Here is a 10,518-nt window from a genome sequence, read left to right on the forward strand (position 1 = left end):
TTGTATTTTTGGGATGTACTGTTGTTATTTATTTATTCATTCATTTATTTACTTTTTAGGTTTAGTTGACTTTTAATTCATTTAGTTTTTTAGTGCATCAACATTAGTTAGCTGACAAGGCAACATTCATATTTTTTCCTTTAAATTTTTATTAAATTTTTTGTAATTTGATTACATGATTTTGTCATATTCTTTTTATTTTTTTTATTTGTTCAAAATATTGCTACTTAGGTTTGATGCACTTTTAGTATAGTTTTAATTTCCAGTTAGTGCTTATTTCAAATACAGTACATTCGAAAGGCAACATTTTTCATCTAATATTTTATTATACTTTCATTATAATGTTTTAATAGTTTTCAGTGTAGGTAGTGTTTGTAACTCTGTAGGCATTGGTCAACGATTCCTCAGTGATTTCTGTGAAGTTGCTACTATATGTAGTTTCATGATTGCTTAAGAATTCTGAATGCATTCATGTATTGCTATGCATTTAATCGGGTTTTGAGGGTAGCTGGATTTCTAGGACGTTCTAGGTTGTTCATTGCTATAGTAGGAGGATTAAAGAGGTGCTGTGATTTGAGAAATCACTAACGCTGAAGGGCAATGCACAAGCTCAACTTTAATACTCAGTGCTAAAGGTTTGTTGCATGTACTAGAGATGTTTGCATTAGAAAACACTATGAATTAGAGGATGAATGGACAGAATGAGAGAGAGAGGGTAAAACGAGAGGACATTGATGCAAGGTTTAATAGCTGCAAGCCAGTCTTCGATTCTGTTACACACACATACATTCATCCCGCCTTCCTGCTGTGCATCTCATCCTTTCCCATCCTCCCTCTCTCTCTCTCTCTCTCTCTCTCTCTCTCTCTCTCTTGTGTCACGTGTGCAGGTCTGTGAATCGCAGCAGCAGCTTTGTGCATCTCTTTCTGTGTGAGCAAGAGAGAAGCTCAGGGCTGCACTCCTCCAAGGGCTTCTCGTACTCTCTCTATTCACACACACACATCCAGACAGAGGGCTTTCACCGTCCCAGACACACTGTCTGCTGTGACTTCTGTCTGGGAGAGCTGGACGGACAGGAGGGATTTTCCCCAGGATCCTTCCGTGGTTTGCAACAGCATGCACCGATTGAGCCAGACTTCATCCCAAGGTTGAGCGGAGCGCTGCAGCAGGCGACGAGGGAGGAATGGATCACAGAGAGAGCAGGACGAGGAACTGAGGGCTCGCTTCGTGAGTTTGCATCATCGGAGGATGCTTTGGGCATCGCTGCAGGACGTTTAAGAGTACAGCGGATGCTAGTGGATGGATTTTGCATGCGGTTGGAGAGGGTTGTGATTCAGGTATGTGTGTGCACTAACTTAAGATGTTGAATTGCAATCGAACTGATCGTGCATTTTGTGTGGACATGCATCTGTGCATCACTTTTTATGTCATTCTGTGCCATTAGAGTTTGTGGTACATCTGGCGCTTGATGATTTCAGCTCACTGATCAGCATCTGGTGGTGGGTCCTCGCAGGCAGAGCGGGATGATTGAAGCGCTCGCTGGATTATAAAGAGCTTTCTAATTCCAGCAGCTCTGATTTGTGGCATCTCTTAAAACCGTGAGGATGCATGGCGCTTGCAAATTCGCGTTGGTTTAATGCATGCATGGTGGGACGGCTGCCCTGATGATGTGAACTGATATCCAGCATGGATATGGCTCGAGGAGCCTAAAAATCAGCAGTGCTCATGGTTAAAATGCATGCATTTTCAGATTTAGAAAACATATGCAGACTCGGATCTGTGCATGCTGAGGTTTCACGGGTAATGAATGTGAGATGAGCAACGGCTCGTAATTGTGGTGGGTGGGGCTCTCTCTCTCTCTCTCTCACTGTCTCTTTTACTGTCTCTCTATCTTAAATATGCATCAGGAGTGGCTGATGTTGTCAGAGAAGTGTCTGTATGTGATGTTCGGGGTCAGAGCCCTGCGTCTGCATCAGATCGATAATCCATGTCTTTTGCATCTCAAGCCCACAGACGACCACACATGAGGATCTGCTCTCCTCGGGGCGACTGAGGGAGAAAGACACAAGCAGCTAATGAGCTGCCTGTCTTTATGAGGCATTGCACAACATGCTGTCAAGCGCAATAATTTGGAGTGGCTCAAAAACAAATGAAGTAAACTAATAACTGGCAAAAAAAAAAAATAATGACTTGCAAATTAATGCACAGTGTGCTTTCACAATCGGCTAATGGTGAGGAACCGAGTCAGTTACACTTTATAGTTCTGTTCATTTGGATAATGAAAGCAGTTTTGTGAAACCTTACCTGAATCTGCTTAAAGGAGTTTTGAGGTTCGGGTGTTAATACTATAGATTGCAGTACATAATAAAGCATTGCATTCTAGAAAATGTTATTGCTCAGAGTTTGGACTTTGGTTACTCAGGAGAGGTTCAAGTGAATGGGTGCCGTTAGAATGAGAGTCCAAACCGCTGAAAAAAACATCACAATAATCTACAGCACTCCAGTCCATCAGTTAACATCTGGAGAAGACAAAAGCTGCGTGTTTGTAAGAAACAAATCCACCCTGGCCAATCCACCCAGAGTCACTTGAATAGAAATAATAGCATTTAAATTTGCTGGATTGTTAGTCAGTGCAGCTGAAATAGCAAGATCTGTTCATTTGTAGGTTCTGTCACATATGATTGGTCATTCACTGTATGTTTTTTCATTAGCTATCTGATAAAGTGACTGCAAAACAACATAAATTCAGAATCCATGCAGATTAAAACATATCATCATTGCATTTACATCATATCCAATGAAATTTGATTAGCGTTATCAAATAGTAGTTGGTTACCTGTTGGGCTTGTGGTGGAAATATAACCATGAAATATCAGTATTTTTGATTGATTGAGCTCTGTAATGCTATAATGGCTTAATAAAGGACATTGGTTTCAGCCATTAATCATAGAAAAGTTAATAAATTAATTGGAAAAGGAAGTTAGAAACCTCTGGTCTCAGCATTTGTTTCCACTGGCTGAACTTTTCTGAGTAGGCATCAATGTCTAAGTCTTAATCACTGCCTAAAAAAAAACCACATGCTGGAGTTTTACCAGCCAAATACTTAGTTTAATTAAAAGTATCAGCGAATAAATTAATAGAAAATGATGATTGTGACATTTGATGTCTGTTACTGAATAGGTTTGGTTGTGTTGAATGGGCAGAATGTGTGAGTGAATCTCATCTTCTTCACAATTTACCCTAAAAAAACAATATAAACTACTGGTGTCCTAAAATATGACAGGATACAGAGTGAGTTTAGACGTGATCGTCAAATTACATCTGATTGGATTAATGACATTTGATTGTACAAGCTTTGTTTGGTTATAATTACATTAGTGGAGTGAAAGCTGCTTTAGTGGGTCTGAGACAGAGAGAGAGAGAGAGAGAGAGAGAGAGAGAGAGAGAGAGAGACAGAGAGAGAGAGAGAGAGGTCTGTAAACATCAAGGAGTGTGACTCACAGCAACACATCTGTCAACAGCTCCATGCACACACACACACACACACACACACACACACGTTACACAGGCTACTCACCTGTTCTGTATTGTAGGGGAATTACTACTAAACTGAAAACAATGTTTGCATTGCAGCTGAATGACAGATACTGAATCTATTTAAATAAACTTCTATGTTTATAAATGCATAAGATATCTAGATTTTTTTTTTTTTTTGACTTTCTGAAGAAAATGTGACACAGCACAACGCTAGGGTTTTGGTCGGTGTGTGACATGGTTGATTAGTTGGTCGATGTTGATTACTTGTTCAAGTCAACAAATCGTGTATTTTTTTTCTTCATCCACATCTCTCTTTCTTATGCCATTATACATTTTTATGCCCTGTGTGAACCGTATTTAATTATATACAAACAAGGCCCTTTAATGCAGTAATACAGTATGACTGTATTCCTGACCTTTCACCTCCATTTATGAATAACATATGAGCTTTTAGACAAAACCATTCATATCTGAATTATTGATATTCAAACATATTCCACTTTTTTTTCTCCATAAAACTCAGGGTCTTGGCCTTTACACTTGAGTATATTGTTCTGGTCAGTTTTGTCATATTGTATTTTCTAGTGCATTTGACCTGCACCATTCACTTGTGATGATTAGTTTGTGTGTCTGTATCATGGGACACTAGAAATGCACTGATATGTAAAATAATGTAAACACAATTATTCATGTCAGGCTGTTTAAGGGTTTATTGGATTTCCAAAACAACACCGGAATCTTTTCTGCTCTAGTTTCTGTAAAAATAAGAAGCTTTCTGCAATTCTCTCAAAATGTGACACATCTAGCTCAGCTGAATTGGATCTCATAAAATGAGGACAATAAAATTGGGGATCTAGTATAAAGAATTATGCAATGATTTATTATGCAGTACGTGCCGGGTAACATTCAGAGTTATGCATTTTACATGCTGGCCTTCAGTGCAAACTAACTTTAAAGAGCTTTCTTTTTCTTTTCTTTTTTTTCAGAGACATGAAGACTTTTCTGAAGAATGACCTTGAATATTTTCCTCACTGAGGATGTGCAATGATTTCTGCCTGGCACAACCGCATCTGAGGTCACTTCTTCTCTAGACCCTCTCTTATATCTCAGGGTTGACTTTCAAAGCTCGTAAGTGTCTGTGTGCTTCGCTGGATTGGAGACTAGTTTTGCTTCACTGCATCCCGAGTGCAAAACTGCTGAAACATCGCCCTCCATGGTTTCTGCCCATTTCAAGAAGCTATCGTCTTACATCGTAAAGATTTGCAAAGGAATGTTTACAAAGAAACTGGCAAATACCACAAAGAAGAAAGAGAGTAGCGAAAACAAAAAAGAACCCAAAACGTCCCCTGACTTGCAAGCACGGAACCCGACGTTCTCAACCACACTGAAAAGCACAGTTAAAAAGATCTCCAAATGCTCGTCGGCACGCAACATATCCCTTGAGGAGGATGACGGAAAACACGACTGTTCTTCTCTCTCACCAACTTTCAGTTACCGTGTAGCAATCGCCAACGGACTTCCAAAAAATACCCTCTTTCTGAACAATAATGAGTTTCATGAGGTCTTGTCAATTGATAGCGATTACTCCGACTCTCTAAACGAGGCAAAACTTGTCCATAGATTTGATGAACAAAAAGCTTATACGATGCCAGTACGACGGAACAGGAAGAGTTTGATTAGTTTAGCGCCCTCCGATGGCAGCTCAGAGGGTGAGCGGGGAGAGCGCAGCAGTCTCCACACCCTTCGATTGGGCGCTCTGAAAAAACTGAGGAAATGGAAGAAGAGCCAAGAATGTGTGTCCTCGGACTCTGAGGCCAGTAACTGGAGAAAGACTCTTGGCATCAGAAGCAAATCTCTGGACAGGGCTGGCCGACACCAGAAAACCACTACCCTGGAGCCGGGATCCAGCTCGACAGGATGCATCAATCAGACTCAGGACGTGATGGAGATGATCTTCAAAGAACTTCAGGGAATCAGTCAGATTGAGTCCGAGCTCTCAGAACTCAGAGGGCACGTTAACGCCCTCAAAAGCTCCATAGATGAGATCTCCAGCAGCGTGGAAGTGGTACAAAGCGAAATCGAGCAGCTCCGTACAGGTTTTGTGCAGTCCAGACGTGAAAATCGAGACATCCACGATTACATCAGACAGATTAGCAAACAGACCAACAAAGCTACTCTGAGATTTCTAAATGTGCCTGAGGAGAAGTACGAAAAAACGGAAGACCTTATCTATCAGATCCTGAAAGATAAAATGGGCTTCGCTGAAGCATGCAAGACATTTAAAATTGAACTGGCGCATCGACTAGGCCAACAAAGAGAATGTTACAATGCTAAACCTCGACCAATTGTAGTTATATTTTCAAGCCGCCAAGACAGGGATTTAGTTTTGAAGAAGTGTTATAAGCTAAAAGGGACTGGGATATCTATTTCGACAGATAGTCTAGCACACGATTCAAAAGAAAAGAGAGACAAGCCAATGGCTTCCTCTCAGACGTATGAAAGCATGGACATCAAGGTCTCTGCCAAAGACAAAGCTGAAAGTGATGACTGGGACTCCATGGAAAGCGACAAAGAGCTTGATGAATTAAGCAAGAACAAATATGCAGTTGTGTCCAAACCACCTCCAAAAAGTAAATCAGACAAGAAAAAATCTCATGATCACCGAAGGAAGGCCGATGATGCTGCGTACTCTGTGCACTATGCCGATAGCACAGCCTACGATGACCACGACAAGCAAAGCAAGTCTTACTACTCCGACATAACACCTGGATGGCTGTCTCAGAGCGACTACTCCACTCCCAAACTTAGCCGGTCTGAATCGGACTGCTCCAAACTTTGCCACTCTTACTCCGAGGACTTCTCAGAGAGTCAGTATTTCAGCAGAGTCAACGGCTGCTCCTTGCTCTCCTCCTCAGATCAGGAACTTTGGCAACGGAAGCAAGAAGACATGGCATCCTCCTGGTACGCCAGTCCCCCCAGTCAAACTCTGAGCCAGGAACGACCTTATGCAGAACACAATGAAGTTGAAACCACAGAAACTATTGACAGTGGTGTAAGTAATGGTCTTGTTTGTATATCAGGGGACAGGAGCCATTACAGCGGCTCTCAGCTGTCACTGCAGGGTGACCTTTCACCATGGAAAGACTGGCATCACCTTGAACAAGGTGCTGATTCAGGTTTGGACGCCTCCACTGAACAGAACATAATCTCTGAAATCAGTAGCCCCTTTGACCCTGCAGCTAACCCTGGTTTCCCTGAGAAAATAACTAAATGCCTTGAGGTTGATTTGCAGTTTGAAGGCGAGACCTTTTTGACACTAGATAGTACTCCTGAGACGGGCCAAGATCTAGATCTAGATATAGGACCTGAATTTTCAGAACCTGAGCCAGAACCAGAACCAGAACAAATGCCACAGCCAGAACCAGAACCAGAACCAGAACCGGAGCCAGAACCAGAGCCAGAGGCTGTGATTGAACCCATACCAGAACCAGTACTTGAACCTGCAGCGGAACCGCAACCCGTAAAGAAGCCCAAGACCAAGAAGATCCAAGCTAAGCCTGAATCAGCTCCACAAACTTTGCAGAGACAGGATGTGAACCACCTCCAGCAGAGCCAGAAATCGTCCTCCATGTACCGGAGCCAGAGTGAGATCAGAAGTGAGAAAGTGGAGGAAGTCCCCAAATCCTGGAGTAGCCGGCTCAGCATTGACGTCAGTGAAAAAACCTTCAGCTTTGGAGGATTTGGATCCACCCTGCAAAGAGCAAAGTCAGCTTTGGATTTTGTGTGGAATAAAGGCTCCCAAAGCACTAACACCCCAGCTGAAGAACCAAGCAACACCTCATTCATGGGTAGGTTCAGGACCGTGTCCCAATCTACAGTGAACAGCTCCAGCACAACGATTGACTCAGACGTCTACACAGAACCTTTCTATTACAAGGCAGAAGAGGAAGAACAACCTGCTGAACAACCTGTGGACAATGAGACACATTATGTTGAGGTGATGGAACAAGTACTAGCCAATCTGGAAAACATAACAAACTCAAACGAGACTGATGAACAGAACCAAGACGAGGAATATGACGTCTCGCAAGAGTATGACATCTCACAAGAGGGTAACCTTGTGCTGGAATATGACTGCAGCCTTGATGAGCAATATGATGAGGAATACAGTGAGGAGTATGACGACAATCCCATGACTGAAGACACGCCAGATTATGAGGTGAGTTTCGTGGATTATGTGGAAGAAACCGAGGAACCGGAAGCAGAGACTGAGGAACAGGAGGAGAATAAGGAGGATGTGCAGGAAGATCAAGAAATATCAGAAACGAAGGGAGCAGAGAAGGTAAAAGAGACTGTAGAACAAGAGGATGAGAACAAAAATGTTAAAGAGGTTCCTGTGCAAGAAGCACCACCCAAAAAAAGGATACGTCCCACCTTCAAAGAGGCAGCGCTGAGAGCTTACCGGAAGCAGATGGTTGAGCTGGAACAGCAGATCCTGGCAGGAGGTATGAGCCAACAAGTTTAAATGTTAATTATAACTTATTATTAGGGAAGCACGATATTATCGGACCACTTATCAGAATCTTTAAATGTAAATATCGGCACTACCCGATATGCAAAAATCATGAGTATGCTTTGATTTAAAGATCAGAAGCTGTGGCTTACATGGGAAAAAAAAATCACAAACATGACACTTGAATTAAATATTTTATATATATACTGATTTATTAATTAATGTATAATATGTTATATTTTTTAAACAAATTATGAGCTCTAAAAGATTTTCAGAATTTGTGCAACTCTTTTGCTTTAGACCATTTACATATATTAGATCCTAAAATAAAATGTTAAGGTTACATGCTAACAAATAAGTTCTTGTTAAAAACTAACCCAAATTAAAAATAATTATATATCGGTATCAGTATCGGCATCGAATAACAGCCAAAATGAGTTGAAAATTACTGGATATCGGCAAGAATCCAATATTGTGCATCCCTACTTATTAGCTTATAAGGGTTTTAGTTTTAGCTTTGGTTGGTGAAACATTGATTTAGTCATTTAAGATCCACCTTTGTCCATACATGAGGTCTTGATTCATGACACGCCAGGGTTGTTGTGAAGGGCAAGATGATGATTGCTTGTATTTGATGTTGAGTGGTTAGAATTGGCGATTGATTCTGTGTGTGTGTGTGTGTGGTTTTCAGATGAAAGTGTACTTCACCTTTTGTGGCCTTTATTAAACTCAGAGAGTCCAATCAACAGTTCTGTTTTTATTTAAGCATTTATTTTGAAAGGAACAGTTCAACCATATAATAATTTATTTTTTTCAGTGTCAGTGTAATTCCAAAACTGGAACATGAAAAGATTTGTAAAGTTTGACAATGCTTTTCAATTCAGCTCCTTCCCATTCAGCAGAAGCGTAGATTTATCATTGGTTGCATTATAAAAGTTGTCCAATTGACTACAAGTCTTTACTCACTATAAATCATGCCCACCATCAAAGCTCTCAAAAATTTAATTTCAGATCAGGCCAGTCTTGATGTTAATGAGAGCAAATAGCATTGGTTCTACTTGGAACATGCACCACATTTGAATATGTGCGTATGTGTCATTTTATTTTGGGGTGAATTTGTCTTCTGCAGGCTTTTAGCATTTTATTTCAGCAGAACAAAATTCTCAAATGTGTTTTCAAAGTCAGTTTACTCTATAATTGCTAATATAGACATGCTATTAGTTTTTCAAAAGATGTCAATATTCTGTATGATTAATGGAATGACTAAAAGTAGATGCTGCTGGTAACAGCTTAAATGTGGCTATGCTAGCACTTTACCCCACAAAGCAGAGTTTCCTTTACAGCCAGTAAGGAATCAGGGGAATTTCCACCCAGTCTTACTCACACCGAAAGCACTCTTGACCCAGAATCACAGTCACAGCACATTGCAAACCCAGCGCACACTCCACAGTGTTGAGTACTGTTGGGATACTGTATTTAGGCTGCTCATTCATGCTGCACACTAACTGCCAGATGCTCTGTGTACTTTAGTGGACTCCAATTCCCTAAAACACAAGCCACAAATGGTGGTAACCATATTATAAGTGGAATAATTTATTTCAGTCCATTGAATTCTTAAAAAATAATGTGCATTATTTTCTAAGAATTAGCCTTTTTTACAAAAATCGGAAATTATGTCAGTTAAATTAAGTTAGTTCTGTTAAGGTTCTGCGCCTATTATATTATTGTGCCCTTTTCTCAAATAATTTTTATATACTGTATACTGATTTATTCATTAATGTATAATATCTTATATTTTTTAAACAAATTATGATTTTCAGAATTTTTACAACTCTTTTGCTTTAGAACAAACCCAAATTAAAAATAATTACGTATCTGTATCGGTATCGAATATCAGCCAAAATGAGTTGGAAATTATCGGCATATCGGATATTTGCAAAAATCCAATATCGTGAGATAATATGCTATATTAGCAATATCGTGCATCCCTACTTATTATAGTTGTCTTTTCTGTTTTGTCTGTTTTCCAAGTTGTTGTTATTTCATCTACAAAGAAATAACATTTTACTTGTTTGTCACTCATATGACTCTCAGACTGCTTACTCGTGAGATATATTTACATTTACATATTTCATTTTGCAGATGCTTTTTCCAAAGAGACTTAAAGTTGGGATAACAATAGATAATACGCTCAACATTGCATCAGAAGGTTTCTGTTCTCCATCTCCGACATCCTTTTTTATATAGGCTAATCTTTGATCTCGATTACATTTGAGCATATTATCTCAATTTACTCATTCATTTCCCTCGAATCACCACATCATGATAAATTACTTAAAAATTACAACATTTATATCCAGATGCACATTTTCCACGATACATTAAACAATATTAACTGAGTCAAGTTGAAGCATATTACTCGCAACACAACAAATAAATCTGATACAATATGAATAAAGTCATGAATCTG

General features: G+C 40.0%; 1 protein-coding gene across 3 annotated transcripts in view; it reads left to right on the plus strand.

Annotated features, from left to right (window-relative positions):
* The first annotated feature begins 901 nt into the window (after positions 1–901).
* LOC127977834 (protein unc-13 homolog C) overlaps positions 902–10,518 on the plus strand; it is a 118,698-nt gene continuing 109,081 nt past the window's right edge. For all 3 annotated transcript variants that reach the window (XM_052582989.1, XM_052582987.1, XM_052582988.1), the window contains exons 1-2: positions 902–1,335; positions 4,522–8,040. In XM_052582989.1, coding sequence (XP_052438949.1) covers positions 4,749–8,040 — 3,292 coding nt within the window. In that variant the 5' untranslated portion in view covers positions 902–1,335; positions 4,522–4,748. The remainder of the gene's footprint in view (positions 1,336–4,521; positions 8,041–10,518) is intronic.

The sequence above is a fragment of the Carassius gibelio genome, chromosome B18 (assembly GCF_023724105.1).
Source record: "Carassius gibelio isolate Cgi1373 ecotype wild population from Czech Republic chromosome B18, carGib1.2-hapl.c, whole genome shotgun sequence".
NCBI classification, from domain to species: Eukaryota; Metazoa; Chordata; class Actinopteri; order Cypriniformes; family Cyprinidae; genus Carassius; species Carassius gibelio.